Below are 22,926 nucleotides of genomic sequence, written 5' to 3'. Positions count from 1 at the left end.
AGTATATTGTAAATCTCAGATTAAAAGATCAAGCACGAAGTAGGAATCAGCTGCCTGAAGACTGGGAAAACAGAAGCTGTGCACTATTCCAAGGTGCCTCAGTTCTGGATAATTATGGGTGAATCACAGTGGGTTTATGCACTGGGCAGAAAGGGAATGGTTATCACAAAGCTCCTCACAGAGCTCAGCTGTCTGAACCAACCAACAGCTCCCCCAGGCAAGAGCCCTGCTGAGACTTCATCTGCTGCAGAGGCTGAAGGCTGGGCTGTGCCTCCACTTGAAGCCATTAACAAGGTACATGTCAATTTAATGTTCAGCAGACTCAACTGCAAGGTATCCACCTGGGCTGGTGTGACTTCTAGAAAACTTGTGGTCCATATGGCCTTTGACTCATGTCACTCAATCAAGTGAATTAGCAACACACAGTTTATGCAGAGAGGAGCAAACAAACTCCTCAAAAGTCTCTTTATTAATTATCTTCTTCTTTGGCAATGAATTGTATAGTTACTGTAATTCCAAAAGAAACTTTTTCCAAGTTGCTGAAATAACTCTCTGGTAATACAATTTAATTAAGAAAAGTGTATTACAGCAGTATTGGCTCAGGAAATTCACAACAGCATCCCAGTCAGGGGAGTGATTCTGGGTAAGTTTAAATCCAACTAAAAATTGCAGGTGAGGCCAAAGGTACAGATATGATACGAGCAAACCAACTTAACTTGAGAAAACAAAATAAAAATAACTATATCCCAGGACCATGCTGATTTCATTTTTTAAATGTTATTATTGAACTAATAATTGTCATATTTTTAGTCTTTCCTAATTTAATATTAAATATTCTACCTGAAAAAAGGAAAGATGTTTCAGATGCAAGGACTGCACAACCTGACCTGGCACACCTCTTCACACCCCTTGAAGTGTTTTTACATTGTTACCTCTTCTGGCTGTTTCTCATGACTAGGGATAGAATTCCTAAAGTACATTACAGAACCATAAAGAGTAAGATTGCTTTGCCCCTTCACTTCTGGAAGTACTCCAACTTTCAAAAAAAGGTTATGAAGTATACCTTTCACTGAAACAATAAACAAATTGCATATTTTTAGGCTATGCAAAAAAGGTCAGCTAAATCACAGGAAAACATATATCTTTTATTAATGAAAGCCAGAAATTAAGCGTGGGGATAGCATCAGTTAGTGCAATAAACACTATGAAATATCAGGGGAGTAAAAGAGTAACATAATATTTATTTTGCATGATCTGGAAACTGCTGCTGTGACATCTCTCTAAAAGTACAATGTAAAGAGTTGTTATATGATGAAGCTTTAATTTGTAAGGAACCACTAATGTTTTACCTTCTTGCTGTTCAGATGAAGATAACAGACACCAGAGACTAAAATATGTAAAGCACAAAGAAAAGAAAAGGCAGCATCTAGAAGCAAAGAAAGAAGGGACAAAGATGTTAGTGTGACAGTCATGAATGACTTCAGAAGGTGACCCTTCAAACAATGTTATGGCATTAAAATGAATATATTTAAATGAGGTGTTGTCAAAATTAGTATGGGAAAGTATTTACTCTTTCCCCAATGGCACATAACAGAAAAAGATTTAAGTAGTAGCAGTTGCTTTCAATAAGTATTTATTGTTAATGTCGGGTTGAGTAGTTGAAGTTGCATGTTGATCAGCACTGGACATAAATATTTGGTCCCTAATAATTACCTAGTACAATTTCTTCATTGGCATGAGAAAAATTAGTTAAGTTTCTCTTTCAACATGATAGAAGAATAGCAAGATTTCTGTTCTATTTGTTGCCATTTTTAAGAGAAATAAAAAATCCTGTGTCCTTAAACTGTTAATTACCACAAAATCTAGATAAAGATTTTTTTTATTAGTAGGCAGATACGTTATTTTTAACTATATTTAATATATATTTTGGCAATGAGTGCATCCCTGTAGAAGTGCCCATCCAACATGCCTTCCACATTAAGCAGCATCAATATTTCAGTAATTTCCATTCATTTAAGCAATATTAAAAATGCTGAAGTCTGGCCTAGCACTTGCTGTATCAAAACCCAAAAAAACCCTAAAACTATCTGACCCAGCCATGTACATCATATGCCATAATGTGCAGTAATATACATCCAATGTTATAAAAGTTTATTAGTGAAAGCTTTGCCTGAAATTAGCAGCTACACAATAAAACAGTGTCTGTGAGGCCAGGAGTTCTACGTGGTCTTCAAAAATAGTCACTCAAGCAGTACCACAAGTAATTAACTTTCATGCTGCATACCTGGTATCTACGTGGCAGACCTCTCATAGGTTTAAAAGCAATGTGTAAAAATTGTTGCCAGAGTGAGCTTTTGTTTCTTAAACCTTACTTTTATCTATATTTATGTACAAATATTCCAGTCTTAAGTATACAAATGCATAATAAAATTTGGACCAGTTGTCTGCAATACTTTAAGCACCATCCACCATCCTTTGTGTTTCTCCATATATGAACACATAACTGCCCTCATGCTTTGTGGACTAATATAAATATTTTGTTTTGCTTATAATACAATATCAAATACTTTGCACATGCATTCATAAGGGGTCAAATTATAGTCATATATGAATTCTTCTCCTTTTCCTTTTCCAATTATTTTCTTCTTTTCCCCCTCATTATATCTTATGATCTGTAACCTTCATATTTTGAAAGCTGTTGTTGTAAAGTCACCCTCAGCACTCTCCATTTCCAAACAAAACAAATATTTTGAAATGAAAGGGTAAAATAAGACAAGTGACCATATCTCACCCTGAGATGGTATAGCACCACTCCTGTGCTGAGGATATCATCATCCACGGCCATTAGATGAGGTAAATTAGAATCAATTGTTACTCCAGCTTTTTCTTTGTTGATGTCCACACTGTACTCTTCCATGATGGCTTTCCTGTCTGTCCACTTACTTGTCCAGTCTTTGGTCAATTGCTCAATCTTAAAGAATAGGAGAGAGAACTGTTTCACTTACTAAGCAGGATAATTTTTCTTTTTGATCATGCTAACAAACTATTTTGACTGTCTTTGGGCAAAACTTAAATTCTACAAAACCTTTCCAGGTTAGCAGTGATCAAAGCTTCTCAGTAATTTTGATAATGTAGAATATTTTCATTTGAATAAATTGGAGTTTATGTTAGAAGGGAGAGACTGTGTATAATGAATTGCTGTGATATATTGAGACAGCCTTCAAACAAGAGGTAGATTGTGCAGGCTTAGTGATGCACAGTGGACTGTGTCCCATTAAGGACATGAGACTTTTGTCACAAACTGGTAGAGCATGCTCAACATGAATTAAGGATGGCAGTTTCCTGCATCTGCAGAGCAAAAAGGAAAGGATTAAGACAAAAGAGTTTCACAACTATAGCAATGCTATCCCCCATGCCTAGTGGAACAGGAGATAGTTTCAGCATCAAGTAAATCGTACACACCTTCATTTCATTCTGAAGGACCAGCTCAGTCAGATTGCCATCCCTGTCATCACTCCAAGAGGGACTGGAGTTTCTCTGTACAAAAAACAGCCACCAAGATCTACGTGTTAGTTTTCTTATTTACAGCTGGCAGGCATGTTCTTTCACTCTGCAGCATTTCAAGGAGGTGAAGTCAAGAGAAGGAAAGAGAAAATACACATGCTGCCTTCTAGCATCTAGCCTACATCTCTCTAGGTATTGCATGCAATTTTTTGGCATAAAGAACTGTTGAAAAACAATAACTGAGAGATAGTTATGTGTAAATGCATCCTGAAGTGCAGTTTCTGTCTCTTTCATCAAAACCCTCTCTCCATGGCTTGGAAAACCAAGACAGTATTATTATTCCAAGAGAGAAAAACACCAGGGATGTCAGCTGTATTGTGAGGGCTCACAGATGTTCACAACTCCTTTGCAGGGAGAGAGCATGCAGGAAGTGTGAAACAGCAATTAATCTCTTGAAGCTTCAACACCTTTAAAATGAAAATATTTCTATTTCATAGTATTTGTGCACAGATAAACCATCCAACTCTATGAAAGAGAGGCAAGGAAATCCTTTTGAATCATTACGTGACTACTTATACTTCAGGTTCATCAGTACAATGACAGAAAGAGGAGAAATGACAGAAAAGCAATTAACCTTATAATTACAAAGTCACCCAGAGAACAGTTTCATTTCTCTCCAGTTACAATAAACATGGCAAGATAAACAGGTGAGATGAATGTAAGCTACCTAAAGTAACACAAAAGCTCCAGAAGGGAAATATTGCTACATACCAGTTCAAAGCTCATCAGCATAGTTTTCAACCTATCAATTTCTTCTCGCAGTTCTCTGATCAGTTTCACATTTGCATCCTGAAACATTGATATACAGACTGTTGGAAAAATCAGTCTCAAAAAAACTCTAGCTTAAGAAATCAACCTGGAGATAATCCAGCAGCCAAGAAGAGAGGAGAATAGGCAAACTCACAGCAGTACTCCTTGCTTCACTCTGCCAGGCCCTTGAGATGCACTGGCCAGGGACAGGTGGGTCTCATCTTTGTAGGTTCTGCTTTACCATAAACGTTTTTCCATCTCTATTCTGAACACAGACCTACCACAGCATTTGTTCCCATCATGACCAGATGGATTCATCACTACTTCTAAGGATTTACCTTCAAAATAGTTCTATTACATCAGAAAGATGCTGTTATTAATGTTGGTCCATAAAATCCAATTAGAGGAGATGAAGCCAGAGAGTCATCCAGGATGGTATTAAAAGCCCCTACATACATACATAAAGATACACACATAAACCTGATACAAAAAGAATTTCCTGTCTGCTTGCTGTGAGGTATTCATCTCACTTTCAGAGTAAGCATTTCTGCACTGGCAGTTTCTGGAAAACAGCTTTTACAGACATTTCAGACAAACTCTTGAGTCAAGAAACAGCTTTCTCTGGTCAATTTGCAGTGAGGGGAAGACTGAAGGTCGAGGGTCTAGCATGGGCTGTGCAAGAGAGTGATGGATACACAAGTTGGGAGGCTGTGAGATGTTGTGTGTGACAAGTGGTTTATCCACAAGTGTTAATGTGACTTCAGCCTATCACAGAGCTGAGAACTGCTGCTGGCAAAACCAAGCACACAATTGCTGCTACTATTTATGTCTGAAAACGACTTATAGGCACTGGTAATTAAAATGCAAATTAAATTTGAGAAATCTAGAATTAGAAGGGTTTGATTCTGCACAAATTTAACAGAGTACAGTTAGGAAAGTACAACTCTAAGATTCTATCCTTTCATCTACAAAATAAAATCTTGATATGCTTAAGCCAAATCACAAAAGAATACTACTAAAGCTGTAAAGTTAAATGATTAAATATTAGGAAATGGCTGGAATCAAGACTTTTTTTGAAACCTAAATTCACTGTATATTCCTTAAACGAATGCACTGTGATTCAGTCCATAAGTTATGTGATCGTGTGGAAAGGGAGCTTCATGCAGAATTCCAGGCCAAGAATGATCAGAACTGCAATTCTAGAGTTTTATATTTCTAGCATATCTGGCTGTAGATCTGAATCAGTATGTGCTGCTTAAATTTTGCTGTAAAGACACACAGAAATATGCACTTCCCCATGAATTATTTTTTATGCTGGTTTTTAGGACTATAGTATCTAAAACCTCCAAATCTGTTTTAACACTAAGTCTTTGATTGAGACAGTTTACATTTTTCACATTTATAAATGTGGACAGAGTGTAAGGGTGTAAAACGAGAAAAAAGCACACACTGAAAATTTGCCTTAAGCATCTGAACATCTAGGATTGAATAAGAATGGGATAGCAGTGGCAGCAATAGAATTCAGGCCTCCAACGCAGTACCTGACTCTCTCCTTAATACTCTTGTGCAGCCTGTGAAGGACCTCTGCATAATCAAGCAAATGAATCTGTCATAAAGTCAGAGCTCATTCCTAGAACAGGCAATGAATAAAACTCAGATTCTGTGGCCAAAATCATTCCCATATATTTAAGGGCTTCATTATTTTGTGTACTGAGAAGAAGACAAATTGTGACTGCATAGGCTACCTTAGGCAGAACTCAAGGCCTCACCTCATTTACTCTGGGCTTGTTAATAATATTTTTGGCATTTGCAGCATATCTCAAGGTACTCATGGTCTCGTTGTAGCTGGAGCTGGCAGGCGAGATAGCTACAGACAGAAAACAAATGACACAATTTTAAAAAACATTCAGTTTAACCCATCATTTTTTAAGAAGTTTTTTAAAGTCTTGCTTCTTTAAAAGATAAAAAAAATAACCTTAGGGTTATTTCATTTAGCTCACAGAGAATGTCTTCTCCAGACTGTATTTATAACTGCATGAATCACCTAAAATCAAAGCTACCACCTTGGTAAGACTCTTAAACATAATTTCATGCACAATCAGCATGCATTTTCATTTCCTTGAGGATTCTATGAAGTGTTTATGAAAATCTTTTCAAGGACAGATTCTAAGTGTTATAGCTGTCTTTTCACTGCAGTAGAGGAATGTATTAAAGGCACCATGTAGTGCAAAATGTTAAACCATTAACAGAAACCAAACTCACTGGCAATCATGATGGTCTTGGAGTTGCCCCCGAGGCTGTCCTTGAGCAGCCAGGTGAGGATGGAGTCGCGGTAGGGGATGTAAGCCGGGCGCCGGGCCCCGCTGCCGCCGGAGGGAGGGCTGTCCACACGGCTGCTCTCCCCTTCACTTGTGAGGCTGCTAATGCTCTGGCAGCTGCTGAACATCTGGGAATTTTGTGCTGAGGGAGAGGTACCACAGAGCTCAGGAAAGGAGTTTTTCTTTTCTGTCATGGCTACTTAATTTTCTTAGATGTCATTACAGTTTATGAAGACACCACACAGCTGCTCTGTTGAACTTTTTGATGGAAATGCAAATAACATTTACACTCAACACACAGTGAGTGAGTCATATGCTTTTATCACTACTCTTCAAAATAAAGAACTAATGTGCTTACCTAAAGTAGATATGACAATTCCAAGTGTAACTAATGACTTGTTAATATTGGCACCTTCGGTAATTCTGTCTTTACAGTAACTGGGATCAGCTCTTTCACTGTAGCAAGCAAGTGCGAAAAAGACAATGCAAAATAAACAAAAATGCTTAATTATTAACAGCCAATATGAAAACAATGTATGTTCAAGCAATACAATAAAGCAGAAATTATAAACTTTGCAATTAAAAAACCCATATTCTTCAAATATTTTGTATTTCCCTCTATTTCAGAAAATCCAAAGAACCATGAACAGTTGGTGCATGATACTGTTAAAGACCCAACAAAACACAAACTCAATTGTGAACTGGCCAACTCAAATTCTGAATTAAAAAAAAAATAACATACGCTTCACATCTCCACAAGGGTAGCCTGGCTCAGTACAAAAGTCTGCATATTCCCTCAATGCCACTTTCTCTGACCATACGTGCATGGTAATTTATGTTCTTAAGAAAACAAAGTCTTTTTCTATAACTGTTCTACAATTCTTCAGCAGAACTGCCTTCTTTCTGTTTTCAGCCACATCCAACACAACCACATTTACATCACTGAAATGTACAACAAAGATCAGAGACTTAGGAACTTCTGGAATATGAACAAAATAGACAGTGAGATATAACTATTTTCTCCTACCCATGCTAGGCAGCCATGAGGAACACATTCCTTTTTGCCCCTCTCTTTTCAAGGACAGATTTAGTAATTCCAACAACACATGACAGAAAAGCCACTTAATAAGAATATAGAGCTGAATGGAATTACCTTAAATATATTCAATAACACAGTATTGGTTCTGAGAACCCAGAAATTCCTTTCCTCAATGAAAAACAATACCCAGTACAGAAGAACTATTGACAAAGACAATATTAATATTCCCTGTTACATTATAAGAAAGTCAAGATTTCTGTTAGTTCAATGAAATTTTAAAATATTCAACTTCATCTTTTAAGACAATTCTGCCAGCTTCTTCAGAGAAAATTACCTCTCTGCCCTTCATTACCTGCCTGCAAGGTCCACTAAGTTGATCTTGCTTGCAATTTCAGATGGAAGATTGTTTTCCAATATAGCCTGAAGAAAAAAAAAAAATCAATACGGAAGTTTATTATTCCTCTTAATTAATTAATGAAAATAAAATTGATGTGCTCTTTTGTTTGAAGCTGAGTTGTTCATATGATTGTCTTACTGCCTTTGTGACCTTGACCCTCAGACTATGTTCAAACCACAAATTCAACAGCTTTCTCACCCCACAGAGAAACTACCCTCTTATGCCAATTTCCTCTCTAAAAAACCTTTACTGCCTAGAGACTGTGAAAGGCTTTCTTGTAGACCTTGCAGAGTTATTTTCCACTAATGTATTCCAAAGGTCTTTTGTGAAACTAAGGAAAAATATCCCAAAATGTTCTGTGATTACAGGATGTTAGAAGTGTGAGATAGAAAAGGTCTATTGGATCACTGGATGACTTCCCTGCCAGGGAAGGATGTAATTCCTCCAGAGAAAGGCTGCATTGTCTCAGGCAGAGTACAGGATGCCAAATAGATGAGTACATCTAAAAAGCTGGACAGATATAAAATTTTGGTATAAACTAATGCTTTACTTCAATTAAGAATCCTAAACAAGTGTGATAAAACATAACCTCAAATATATTTACATGTAATTTTCACAGCATCTAAGGGGTTATTGCATTTCAAAGGGCTTATTGAAACTGAAAACATTTCTTTTAAGAGTGAGGTTTTGGCATCACTTCTGACTATAAGCTTGCACAAAGGAACAGAATGCTTCAATAAACACTCAACACATCTGCAGTGTAATCCAAAGGAAATAAGTAACAGCTTCCACCATTACTACAGACAGCACAAATTAGTGACAAGTAAACAATGCACAACACAGTGAACAATGCTTTTGAAAGTGAAGAGGAAGTTGGGTTATTTTTAGCTAACCTGAGTGTAGTGTATGGTGAAGATAGCATGGGATCTGCTGCTGGCATTGTGAATATGTGTAGCTGCTGTGATTCTAGAAAGAAGAACAAACCATTTAATTACAAAGGATTACTTCCCTGTATTGAAGGAAATCAAAATCAACAAATACAGCAGATAAATTTAAAAATGTGAAACTTGGAGAATATGGCAGGCTGCACTCTTGGATCTGATTCCTGAGCATTTGGCAGAGAACATGGTAAGGTGGAAACTGAGAAAGCTTAGTTTTTATTTACTTCCCAGCATCGCTGTTATTTTAAAACCTTGACTACTCTTATCATAAGACTTAATAAGAGTTTTGGAACTGTGATTAGGATTTGGACTATTCTTTCAAATGTAACTGTTTTCCATTACTGCAATGGCACCTGTAAAGATATTCAAGCCTACTTGTCAAAAAGTGTCTCAGCTAACAAGAACTAAAATCATTGACTTCACCTTTGTTCCAAACCCCACAGTTCACTGACAGCAAACACAATTTGGACTAGTAACTTATAGACAGAAAACCAAATAATTGTAAACATAGTACTTCTAGAAAATAAATAAGTACACATTATATTTTCAGAAGTTTTAAATCACTGAATTATATGACAAAGTGAGTTGAAAGCTATCCAGCCTAAAGTATCATGAGCAAGTGAAGGAGAAAAATAGATGTCTGTTTACAGCAAAATGTTTTCTTGGCTTGCATTTTTTATCACTGACAGATGGTGGAATTTTGTAGGTAAGTCAGCATGGGATCAGTGTTGAAGAAAGAACTTCATGAGTGCTTGTAGCTCTTGCTCTGGACACAATGGTGATAGGTAATGTCCCATGTGTGTCTCATATGCAGGATCACCAAATCTGACATCCTGTCATCACAAAGCACTGCCAACCCAGTCAGTAAAATAAACATCAGTGAAATCAATACACAGTGAAAGAAGAGTTAAATACAGATGGAGCTGGTTTGTCATGTAAAATACCTTTTAGCTATTCCTTCTTCTAGAAGTTTTACAACTTGCTTGTAGTCTGTAACTAAATGCTGAGTCAAACCTGCCAAAAATTCAAGAAGAGTGAAATACTTAGCTTTCTCAGGAAGTTTGATTCAGCTTATCCAACAATTTACCCAACATCAAGAGAATAAAAATTTTCTGCTGAGATGACAGTCTATTATGCAAGTAGTCTCTTGACTAAAGTAAATTTTATTAAAAACACAACTATTTAATTTTTAAAAAAGTTATGTAAAAAGTTCTAGTTCATCCTTCTGATGCAGTGACATTAGTATGAAAAAATGCCTCATACCTTCACAGATCTTTTCCATCTGCACAACAATGGTACTTAAAAAACAGTGTAAGTCCATAATAAATTTTCAGCTATGTCACTGCTTCTATTTGGGCAGAGATTCTATGAAAAAGATTTTGGCCATTACCTCTGGATGATGTTTCTGCTTATGCAACTGAATTAGGAACCAGCCCTTGTGAATATTCACCACTTAGCTGAATAGACTTTAGCCTGCACTTGGGAATCTTCATGCACTTTTCACCTCACAGGGCTTTTTGATGGATCCTCTGAATGATGATATGAATAATTTGGCCTTTTCTCGTCTTCTCCTTTCGGTTTGTTTTCGGTTGGCTTTAACTTGTCTGTTTTTGAAATTTGATTATATTTTTAAGGAGGAGAAACCCCCCTAAAGACAAGAAAGGAATCGCACACTCAGAGGCTGCTGTGCTGGAGGTTGGTGTGCCCAGGAGGGGCCCAGGGGAGGGCTGCGCTGCTGTGCGCCAGCACTGCCAGCTCCTGGCAGAACGTGAATTCAGCACACGCGCAACATCATCCTCAACGGGCTTCTACTTCCCACAAATCCACTTTAATGCACCTCATCACCAAGGATTATTTAGCATTTTTACTTCAGAGACTCCTTAAAAACACCTGAGTTGTGAAGCCAGTCTTTGTTATAACACAGCCAGCAAAACATGCCTGTGCAGAATGTTTTATCTCACAGTTGGAATCCAGGGCAACTTCCTCCCCCTCAACAGATTAGGTTTGTTTTACTACAGACCACAAAAGTGTGGGTGAAGGGATAATACTGGAAAAAGAAGGATTTATTTGGATCAAATAATTTTGTCTACTGTCAGAATGTAAGTCAAGATTAATATGAAATTCCACCAGATTGAAATAGGTACTTTTGATATTATTAGAGTTTATCCTTTCATAACTTCTTGCTTAACTCTAAATGAAAGTAAAACCTAAGACAAAGAAGGGATTTAACTTTATTCCTTTAATAACTGATACATATAAAGAAAAAAAGAAGATTTTTGGATCACCTAGACTTTAAAAAAAAAAAAACCTTAACTGCAGTGTGCGTGCATGAACATTTGCACACACACACAAAGTATAGGATGATTTTCAAACAAAAGTATTTCTTCTGCTCACTAGTGTCTCTTTACAACACATTAATTCCAGAAGTCATCACATTTTCCATTTGAGAAAGAGGCCCATTATTTTTCCAGCCGCACTGGGATCTTCAAAGCTCAGAATATGGAAACTATCATACATTGTTTTCCCAGACCCCTTTTCAGGGTCGTATTTAACTGAATAAAAATACCATTATAAAAAAGAGGCATGGAAGAAATTCTTACCTGCCTACATTTCCCTAAGCACTGGAATTGTGAATCTAGCAGAGAGTTTAAAACAATTAGCTTTTTAATAAGGTTAATTAAATATTTTAAATGTTGCTTGAAAAGAAATGTTGAAGTGTTCTGTTGGCTGCCAGAAAAAGAAAGGTTATTTTCAAGTCCCATAGAAAGATCAAAACCACTTGCTTGTCTAGAAATCTGCCTTGGAATAAGAAAGGATCTCCCCCAGAAATCTGTCTCAGAGTAATAAAATAGATTGCATCATTTCCTGATTTAAGAGAGGCCGATTCCTTAACAGTGCAACCATCTGTGAGGGAGAAGTTTGAAACTATTCCAATCCAAAGCACTGAAACACTTTCAGCATTTTAAGGGCTACAATCTCTCAGCCTTTACGTGAAAAAACGATGGGTTGGAAAACAATTGAAATACTTAGTGTTCAGAGCTGGGACTTTCTGACTGGATTTGCAAATGGAAAATTCATTGCCCAGGACATCTAAGTGTTTTTAAAGGGATTAAGTTTTCTGATTTTCCCCTCTCTCTATTCTTCATCCACAGCTAAGTGTACTCTGGATGTCACTGACACCAAACACACAACTAAAACTAACATACACTGAGGAGTTCCTCATAAAAGTCAGTAAACCTTAAAATTGCTGATTGCTTGCAAGAATTATGATGCAAATACAGATGCTAGTCCTTAACTTGCTTGATCTATGGAAAACAATGGAAAATTTCTGAGCTTTGCTGATGTTCACTAATTTAATTTCTCCCATGCAGTAAGTGCCTGGAAGTGAAACACAAACCAAGCTCTTCTAGTAAACTTGCTGATAATTTTGTTTTTAGCTGTCTAGGTATTGGAAATATTATTGTTGCACTCTGATCCTGGACAGAGAGACTACATATAACATTTCCAAAGACTACTTCAGCACACAGAAAACCTATTACAGAGCTCAGCAATTTTTGATTGCAGCAATACATTAGTGCAGTTGAGAAGGGCATTTTATAGTAGTGTTTGAACCTCTTCACAAGAGGCTTTATTGAATTTGATATTATAAAAATCAAGGTGCCGATACTTCAAACTTGCATTTAAGTTACTGCTGCTTATTTTTGATGTGAGCTAACAAATGCAGGTCCATCACACCTTATTAGTCCCCCTCCTCAGCAGGCACTAGGGCTGTCTCAAGTAAAGCAAACTGTCACAGTCCTCAATTGCATAAACTGCATACACAAATTTATTAATATATATATTTGTATACACATGTCTAAAATAAAACAACTTTGATCTGTTGTCCTAAGCCACTGACTCATCAGCCTGAAATTACTTCAGTTCACAGGTCTCACAACAACATCCAATTGCATGCCATGGTGTCTTAGCAGAGAAATTATTTCATTTCTCATGCATGTGATCAGTTTTTTAAAAAAAACATGAATCACAATTACAATTTAAAATAAAGTCTTTCTTACAGGCATTAACATAATTATTTTTAAGGCTGTCATAATATACAGAGGGACTGAATAATCTAAAATAAATTTACAACTGTAGTCAAAAGTAGCAAATATTATTTAGGCTAATCTTTTGCCATGATCTCTTCTCTTAGTTTACAAAATCTAATCAACTGGGAACTTTATTTGCATATTTCAGAACTCCAGCATAAAATTGTTCCAGTCAAAAATTTCAGTTGCATCCAAGAATAAAATCCTTATTCAAAATGGGTAAATAAAAAAAGCATAATAGAAACAAACAACCGACCAATCCCCCCAATGAACCCCACAACAACAACAAAAGCCACAATAGAATTGAGAAAGAAGTGACAGAATTGGCCTGGAAGGTTCCAGATGAAGACAAAACAGTGACAAAAGGCAAGCCAGCCCACTGGCAGAAGTTATAACTTTATTTTCTTTTCGAACAGGGAAAGTCCATTATATGCAGCCAAGGAATCACTGGAGATATAAGGCCTGAGAAAAGTGATGGAAATTGCCAAGGAAGGAAGCAGTTTAAAGACCCCTTCTTGTGTGGTGAATGAGCAGCTGCTAAAAGAAAATAATTAGTCTTTGAACTCCATCAACAATGAAGTTCTCCAATAAAAAGCAGGTAGAAAGAGAACCTTGGAAAGCCCTCAATGAAAGCCAAGTGTCTATGAATCTACTTTTCAAAGAAGTATGCTTGCCATACTAATGAGACCATCAATTAATCTATTATTTTCCAAGTCTCCTTAAAATAGAATGCTGATGTGCTGGGAAAGCATAGCTGAAACAACCAGAATATCTGATAAGCCCTTGTGTACAGGACCCTGAAAGTTCAACACTTTGCAAGTGCTAATTTCATGGTGACAACCATGGGTTGTTAGATGTGCTATGACCAATGCAGCAGGTGTCCAAGGAATCCATTCAATCAGGCTCCATCCAATCACACAGTCAAGTCACTCTATCTGTTGTCACATCTTCCTTTAATCTCTGGAGGCAGGATAACCACATGATGTGTAATGCCATAATAAAGAAAAACGGGGAGAAAACTCAACCAGGGAGAGCAAGAGAAATCCACTAAACAGAGACAAGGACTCTATTCAGAAGCCAGGATAAATCAGTATTTGCTCTGATGTGACAGGATTCATAGCATTCAATATGATACTCATTTTGTGTACTAAGTGCACACTCCCTAGGTACTACTACTCACTACCAAGCAGTTGTAGAGGCAGTGATACCAGAGGCTACTCTGGAATTCAGTCCAGATAGAAGGCAAGAAGAAAAGGAAATGTATGCATTTACTTTCTAAACAAACCACCAGTTTGGAAAACACTCTTCCTTCTGATTTTCACCGTAAATCTACTTTGTATGATTTTACACTGCTGCACGGATTTTTGAGATGTGATTTTTGTCAGCTATTGGTCAGACACACAACAGTGTAGCTGAAAAACTTTTTATACCAGGAGTGAATCAATGAAATACCAAAGGCCAAACTGCATTTTAAAGCTGTGTGAGACCTTGAGGTGAAAGCACCAATCAAAACTGAAAATAAAATGGAAGTAGAAAAACACAGTGAGAGAGAAGGTAAGAACTAAAGTAAGAAAGACAACTGAAAAAGCTGACAACTGAAAATCAAGCTTATTAGGTTTTCCCTTGGGTGAGATTTTCATTGTTTTTCACTGCCTGCCCTACAACATCAGACAGTTAAATTTATCTACTTTTTTTTTAATGTATATTTTGCTGCCAAGGTATGAAACAGATATGAAGGGAGCTTAGGCTGGTCTGGAGAGCCCATTTAGAGCTAATGTTAATAGACCTCTTGATTAAGTTAATATTTCTTTAAAATGAAAGAAAGAAAAATAATATGGCTGGAAAGGCAGATAGTGCAGGATATCCAGCCAGTAGGATAACAGAGGCAAAGCTTTCAGTGTACTACAGGTGATCATCCAACAAGAAGAACATTTGAGAGAAGTAACCCTGGAAGGGCAGAGGCAATTCTGATCATTGCAGGAATACATGCAAAGATGCATTCACGCCTGGCATGCGTCCACCTGCAGTTCTGCTGCTGATTGAGAAGCCCACTCTCACCTTGGACATAAGGCCCTGTTTCAGGGTGCTCTCGAACTCGAAGTGTATAAGGTTTCTTTCGGTCTGACTGTTTTAACAGGTCTCGGACACGCTCATTATAGATTTCAAGAAAACTGGAAAAAAAAAAAAAGTTAAATTCACTCAACTAAAAACAAAACATGAGGAGTAACTGTATATTTAGATTATGTAACTGACTCTTTTCCCACTAGTGGGCTCAAAACCCCAGATTTCCAAACACAATGCATTATAAGGTCCAAGGAAAAGATGAATAAGACCAGAATGTAGGATTATGGCTCAATTTAGGAGTTAAACAAAGCAAGTAAATTTTCACAGCATTCCTATTTCAGCTGTTTATACAAAAGTGAGCAGACAGCATCCAAAGAACTATACTTAGATGGAAAACTAAACCCAATACTTTCTCATCATTCCTCTGGGTTTTCCCTCTTGTTCCAAAACTACTGTCTTCTAAGAAAACAGAAACAAAATAAGCTAGTCTTTACTTCCTTCAGTCACAGGAGCGTGTGGTTAAAGCTTTCGTATTGTTGTCCATAACAGTGACACACTTACCTGACCTTTACCCTGCATGATGCCATCTGGTCTGAGTAATCATCCTTCCTAGAAAAGAGGCCCTTCACAAACAAGAAATGTATGTAAATTTAAAGTACATTAAGAAAATCTAACTGCTTAAACAAATTCAAGTGAAGAAAAAAAAAATACCTCACATATACGAGGTGTCAGCCCAATGGATGCCTTCAAATAATAAACAGAAAAAATATTAAATGTTTTCTTACACTCATGCAAAATCTATTTTTAAACAAAAGCCAAGTTTTAAGAAAATTACAGAATCGTAGTGCAGTAATGACTGTATGGTGGATTACAACATAAACAGCCATGCAGAGTATTTCAGAACAGCATATCTATTTATAACTAAAGTAATTTTAGAGCAATGTACAGAGCACTGATGAGAAGTTTAGAGGCTTGTGTTAAATCCCAAAGCTGTTTGATGTAATGGTACTGGACATGTCTATGTCAGAGGTGTTGCAGGCTAGATGAAACTGAAACTAGCTTGATTGCTCATTAATATTTTTGGGTTTTTCTTATTCTAGTTCTATTTCTTCATGCTATGGCATCACTAAAGAGCCTTGGAACAGCTTTATATTCTAGATTTATAAATTTTGTGTTTCAGAGAGAGTAGGATACAGGGCTGCTAACAATACCCAGACTAGGTGATTTAAATTTTGCCCAAACAGTCTACACAGCACTGAAGTAACAGCGTGGTTTTGTGTGATGAACTCTTCTTATGATATGATTGATCACACTTTAACAGTGCCAACACACCCGGGGAAAGACAGCAGGGCTTAGGTGGATTCTGCTTGCTGAATGACATGAAAGGCTTTTTTCAGAAGGCACACTTGAAACTGAGTTAAAAGAAGAAAATCCAGGTTCACCAAGTGGACCACCATGAAAAAAAGTTCTGTTTATACTAAACACTGGAACACTGTTTCACAGTGAATACATGTTATTAAAGATCAGCCCAAAGCAGTATTGCATTGGAGAAAGAAATTATTTTTTAAACAAGAAATCTCTTAGAAACACAACATCCAGAAATTTCCTTGAAAATAATGATACTTCAAGTTGTGGTCATTCTGAATTTCTAAGATGTTTTCAAAATAGGGTAATACAAATATCCTAATTTGCTACCTATTAACCCAAATTTTAACAATTCTTCAGGCTTTTATGCCATAAAATTTGATTTCACATAAAATCAATAGAGAATCTGGCATAATGTAACTAAATCCTATTGTTGATGTCTATTGAGAAAATGAAATTGTAAAAATCCAAACTCTCATCAAAAGAACAAGATATGTTAGAACAGGCCTCTTATCTTTGGGGTTTAAACACATTTTGCCCTTATTTCACCTTAAAAATTGAATCCCATGGATGCAGAAAATACTGGTCCCCTTATGCAAACTATTAAATATTTTTTTATTTTCAGTAGTATGTTTCACCAACAGCTAAGAATATTCATGGATAAAAATCAAATTTACTTCTGTTGTGGCAAAACACGGGAAATCATCAACTGAATCCATCAATCTGAGTAACAAAATTAAAATGCACTTTAGGTGATGCCTGGTAGACAACCTCAGAATGTAACAGTTTCTGTAAATTCCATTCAAACGCATGTCAAAACTGGAAGTGAAGTATTACTTTGCACAGGCCAATATTCCAAGTAATAAACAAGCCTGTTACAAAAACATTACTGTGAATTGTATCCAGTTTTGTTTGTGAAGGTAACAATCTCAGCATAGGCCAGATTGCCAAAATATCACACAGGAATGAATACTTTGTATTATCTTGGGCTACAGTTTTTAAAATACAGAAGTATTCCAGGGTTTTGATTTTTTTTAAATCCTGTAACTCTGTGATAAGATTCATATGTAGTAAGAATAATTTTATCTAATAATAAATATTTAAACTACACCACACTTTCTAATATTTTTACCTGGTACTCTATTTTTTACCTAAATGTAAAGGCTCATATTTTATACATTTAAAACCAAATAAAACATGTATAAGCATTCTGCTCAACAAGCACCACAACCACCATTTAAAAACAAAGCAATGTTTCTGCTAGACATCCTCCTGCCCTCAAACCCCTAAGTTTAAAATGAATGGTGTAACTCACAGGTGTACCCATCATTGTGTAAGTTTTTCCTGAGCCTGTCTGTCCATATGCCAAGAGGCAGATGTTGTATCCTCTAAATGCACCAGACAACACAGAAGTGCCAAGGTCCTGGAACACCTGAAAAGACCAAGAGAAATAAAATAGTGCATGAACAGTACATCTCCCTGCAAACACTCTTCATTACTTGCAGATCTTTCTCCTTTAATAACTCCGTGGGAACAAGGATTTTCACACATTTGTCTTTCTGTTTTATCAGACTCAATGTATAGTGCTCAGCATCCATTTGTTAGATATTCCTTAAGATGCTGGTATGCCAAGCATAGTGCTGACAAGGAGTAGTAGCGTTTAAGTGCCTCCCTGCCTGCTATGTCTTATTTTATATTCAGACTATGTGAATTCTTGAGGATCTTTCCTACCCTGAGTGTTTACAGTTCTCATCATAAATGTGACTCAAAGGCATGATTGAGGCTCTTTGATACAATTACATAAACTCAGCATCAAAATTACAGCTCAAAAGCAAAGCAAAGTCTAACCTGCATGCAGATTTCACTCAAGCAATATTTCTATCTGACTCATCTGGTCAGTAAGTGACACCACCAGAGCTACATGCTTTATCTTCTCACCAAACACACAGTGATGTGACTTTTTCTGCTCATTGTATTACAGAGCCAGGACCTGTTACCACCAAATCCTTTACAGCCTCTCAGGACTTCCAAAGCTTGCACTGGTTTTATGAAAGTAGGATTGCTGCTAAAGTTGGCCCAACACTGCCAAACTACCCATACAGGAAGACCAGTTAGTCCTCCTACTTTCCTTGGTTTTTTTTGGTTTTTTTTTTTTGATCTTCAGGTGATTCACATTGTGATCACATCACATTCTCAGGACAGCAAAGCTCTGCCCTAGACCAGCTGGAAGGATGAAAGGACACCCAGTAAGGTTTGCCAGGAAGTGCTCTGTGGATCAAAAGGGTCCAGCAGGCAGGCTGCCAAGCCCTCTGCACACTATGGCCTTGCAAAAGAGATGTTACAAGCATTAACAGTTTTGCTATTCACATAGAAAGCTGGTTAGTATATATAGAGAGATAGATAGGATTTCAGTGTTTCAGTGCTGTGAAATCTCATCCACTTCTCTATTTGCTTCTCTAATGGACAGATAAATGTACTAAAACTGATCCAAAAATCAATAGAAAAAAAATCATAGATATCACCACCTTACCTAAACTACAGAGAAAGCAGATTGAAGATCCTCTCCTGAAACTTCAGTTTTCAGATCATATTTCAACTCAAACTAGGATGAGATGCTAATTTCCAGTTGAAGAATCAATAAATTCCTATTTGGCAAAATGTGACTACCCCTCTTTGTATTTGTAAATGTATGTAGCATCTCAGAGCATCTGCTTCACTAGGATTATCAGCTCAATAAACATTTCCATTCAAAATATACAGAGAAAGCCATTAATAAAACACAGGGATACAAATGTAAGAGACAAGGGATTAAAAAAACCCAAAAACTAAAAAACAGAGACAAACTCTCCAGTCACTACTGGAGGCCACTAAGAGAATGAAGTGGAACTTTGGAGAAGGCCAACCTGGACTTCACAGCCAACAATCTGGAGGGAAAAAAAGAAACAGGGGAATTTGAAATATTTGAGTGGGGTCTGCAGGGTTGTGTAAAATTCACCAAGGAATGTTTAAGGTGAGGCGCATTGAGGTAAGGAATATTCATTAGGAGTAGAGTCCAAGCTGATGGTCAAGAGATTCAGGGCAGAGGTGCTTCTGAGCACATGCTCACATGCAGAAGAAGCCCTGCAAAGAGCTTAAAAGGGCTTGGGTTCCAGGGAAAGTTATTCTCATGTGAATTCTCCAGTGAACGCTGAACTTTCCCTCAGCAGGAACACCACTAGGATCTCTTCCCTACCTGGTTTAGCATGTAAAACTTGCAGGACATCTCTAAGACAGAACACTTACGTTCAAAGGAGAAAGTTCCTTCTGTGTGAGCACCTCAATGAAATCAGTAGATGGAAATGTGAATATAAGGAGCAGGAGGAAAGAATTTGATCTAAGTTCAAGATGGCAAGAACTAGTTCTGAAGATTGACAGAGGATGGAGTCAAGCAGTATAAAGGACTAAGAAATTACAGGATGAATTCTCTTTAAGTAAGGGGAGCAAGGCAATACCATGCCCATTTCAGAGTATCAACATGGAATAAATTCAGGAATTTTCCATGGCTCATTGTACTAAAAGCAGCTGGACTCCATATCAATTTAGAAACCCACACTTCACATGGTAGAACCTCTCACAACAGGGAAAATGCAGCCTAGAGAAGTATCTTGATTCTGGGATAGTTTCCTCATTAAGTGCTGTCCTCCTTTCTGAAGGTTCACAATGGATCTTTGAGAGTTAGTAACTGAGCTAAGTGTAATAAAATGAAATCTTCACAGGTGGCAATCTTTCAGGATAGCCACACTATTCAGTGTCATCTGGACACTGAAGCTGGTATTTTAGAACAACAGCATTTTATTACTTGCTCTGTTGAAATTTTGTACAACACTGCGAAAGTCATTTAACATTTTCATGGTTAATTTTCCTATAGATAATGTAGGAATAATTAGTAATCATAGTAATCCTTAGTAATAATTAGCTATCAATTAGTAGAAGATTGTGGAATGTTCTCATACCCCTTTGCATTTCTAGAGCATCCATAGCAATTTAAGCCAACTGTACAAATGACTGGGCATGCCTTCTCTCCAAGAGTACCTTGGATGCTCTGAAAGAAAAGCCTCTAACTCCACAGCCTCAGTCAAAACTGTTACATTTACTCTGTATTAAACACACATGGTTACTCAGATGCTTTAATTCAAATATGTTTCAAGTCAGACCCTTCTTAATTAGGCCTTGAGAGAAGAGATATAATACAAGCAAAACTGGATACTCTGAAAACAGTGACATAACCCTAGGATGGTGACACATCAGAATTTCAAAAAAATTATTTGCTGAACTTCTATTAAAGGCTGATTTGTACTGTTTTGTTTTCATTCTTTCTAGCAAATTACTCTCCTTCTGTGAGGATAAATTACAATTAATTTAATTCAATAAAGCCTCAATTTAGTCAGAAAAGCCTCTTTGATTTGGTGTACTGCAGAAAAAATGGAGAAGTGAAGCACAGCAATGAATTTATTACTTGTATAAAAAGAAAGGAGAGTAATTTAAATTAAAGCCTTTTCTAATATCAGAGGCATTAGTCCAAATACCCATCAGCAATAACAGCTGCAGATTACACAAAAAATCCTCTAATTAATCATTCTGGGCATATGTACTAACATATTTCATTATACAATAGATTGAATCACAGATTTTGCTGATCACAAGGTGGGGGTGGTGTGAAAAAGAAGATTCTTCTGGGAGCCTTCCAAGTCTCGCATCTGAAATGAAACTTCAGGAAGATGAGGTTTTTCAAGAAACATGAGTTGGATATGGTGTCCTGCAGAGAACACACCATTTGGCTGAGACAACTCTGTCTTCCCTGCATGGCTGCTCTGCGTGACTGGCACTGTTCACTTTGTTCCATGCAAGAATGAGCCTTTCAACAAAGCCCTAACTGGCTTTGCCATGTCTGTTCCCTGCACTTGTCCAGCTGTATGTGGTCCATGTCCCATGATAATCTCTGAAATATTCTACAATTTATCACTTGTCAACAGTCCTAACAGTGGAAAAAAAATAATGCCTTTCTGAAAAAGTTATGAGAAGGCATTAAGACATCTGTTGAATTATCACCATTGAGTTAATCCTATTTAAAACTGAAGACTAGAAAGACTGACTATTTATTTCTTGTGAAATAGAAATGTATTCGAGGTTAAATGAATGCACCACTCTGCAAACAACTTCTGATATTATTTTGGAAATCAAAAATTATGAAGTATAAACTGAAGTCAACACTGACCACAAAGTAAATCCACACCAAAAATCTGCAGTTAGTATCAAGTCACGCCTGACAAGAACATCGGGATTTATTACTTAATTCAAAACAAAATAAAATTTGGTAGAACAAACTGAGATATTGTTTTGGGTTACTTCTACTTTGCTAGCTTAAAAGCCAGAATTTAGTGGGGTTTTGCATCTTTCTTAAATAATGAATTTTCAAGACACTGAAAAATACCTTATTTAGTAGTCTGAGGTTATATTTTATCACATTAGACCTGCTTGTCTGTGTACAAGTATGCATTAGCAGACAGATGACTATATTTTTTTTTCTGATATATTTTTTCTAATATATTTTTCTGAATATGTTTTTTTCTAATATATTTTGTTCTACTGCTAAAAAGTCAAATAGGGCATGGAGCATATCCAGTTACCAAAAGGGAAAGAATTTTCAGATTTTGTCTATTAACAGTAATGATTTGGGACTTTAGTTTAAAAAATGAAATTTTTGCTCTGATATTAAAAGTGTGAAGTCTTTTATTTTCAAATGCTTCTTTTAAAAAAGGCCTATTTATTGTTGAAAAAAAGTTTAAGCATATTCTATTTCTCCCAACTGTTGTGCATGTTATAAAGAATTTTTTTCTTTTATATTCTTTGACTCCTTAGTTATCATCAAACCAATAGCCTGTGGATAATCCCTTGAATCTACAACCTCTCTGTGACACACACTAAGACTGACACAAGTGTGTTGACTGGCAGTTTTTCTTTTGTTCCTCCAAAAGGTTGGAGATAATTAAACTGTTCTCTAATGCATGAGATTCAAATTAATGCTACTGACTGTAATACTAGGCTAAGTTAATATCAGTAGCTTTGACTTTTCTTTGAATTAGTATGCTTTGAATAGATACACATCTAGCACAGCTGATCACAACAAATACATATTTTACATTGTAAGTGGAAGGGGCTCTCTTTATCCTCTGATAGCATCCCTCTTAGACTAATAAATGCTTTAATTTTAAAGATAATAGGGTCATTCTATTAGTAATGAAGGTTTGGCAATATAAATTTCCTGACCATAAAACTTTCCTTTCCTAATCCAATCAGAACCTGGATTGCAAGAAGAAAAAAAAAATATAATTTTTTTAAATGACAGTAAATTGACTGTTAT

At 36.6% G+C, this 22,926-nt stretch overlaps 1 protein-coding gene across 5 annotated transcripts in view; it reads right to left on the bottom strand.

Moving 5' to 3' along the window:
- Positions 1 to 22,926, bottom strand: part of STARD9 (StAR related lipid transfer domain containing 9) — a 102,209-nt gene that overhangs the window by 37,984 nt on the left and 41,299 nt on the right. For 3 of the 5 annotated variants that reach the window (XM_085581869.1, XM_085581870.1, XM_085581871.1), the window contains exons 4-16: positions 17,842 to 17,958; positions 15,873 to 15,905; positions 15,723 to 15,784; positions 15,156 to 15,268; positions 9,954 to 10,023; positions 8,962 to 9,034; positions 8,024 to 8,091; positions 6,991 to 7,088; positions 6,577 to 6,774; positions 6,084 to 6,181; positions 4,276 to 4,353; positions 3,463 to 3,537; positions 2,792 to 2,992 (exon numbers count right to left, since the gene is read on the bottom strand). In XM_085581869.1, coding sequence (XP_085437995.1) covers positions 2,792 to 2,992; positions 3,463 to 3,537; positions 4,276 to 4,353; positions 6,084 to 6,181; positions 6,577 to 6,774; positions 6,991 to 7,088; positions 8,024 to 8,091; positions 8,962 to 9,034; positions 9,954 to 10,023; positions 15,156 to 15,268; positions 15,723 to 15,784; positions 15,873 to 15,905; positions 17,842 to 17,958 — 1,284 coding nt within the window. Of the gene's footprint in view, positions 1 to 2,791; positions 2,993 to 3,462; positions 3,538 to 4,275; positions 4,354 to 6,083; positions 6,182 to 6,576; positions 6,891 to 6,990; positions 7,089 to 8,023; positions 8,092 to 8,961; positions 9,035 to 9,953; positions 10,024 to 15,155; positions 15,269 to 15,722; positions 15,785 to 15,872; positions 15,906 to 17,841; positions 17,959 to 22,926 lie in introns of those variants that run through there. The other 2 variants (XM_021533516.4, XM_085581872.1) reach the window with 2 other exon arrangements.

The sequence above is a fragment of the Lonchura striata genome, chromosome 5 (genome assembly GCF_050655825.1).
Source record: "Lonchura striata isolate lonStrDom1 chromosome 5, ASM5065582v1, whole genome shotgun sequence".
Classification (NCBI taxonomy): domain Eukaryota; kingdom Metazoa; phylum Chordata; class Aves; order Passeriformes; family Estrildidae; genus Lonchura; species Lonchura striata.
Note: the sequence above shows the minus strand (reverse complement) of the source record. Positions and strands in the feature narration are given on the sequence as shown.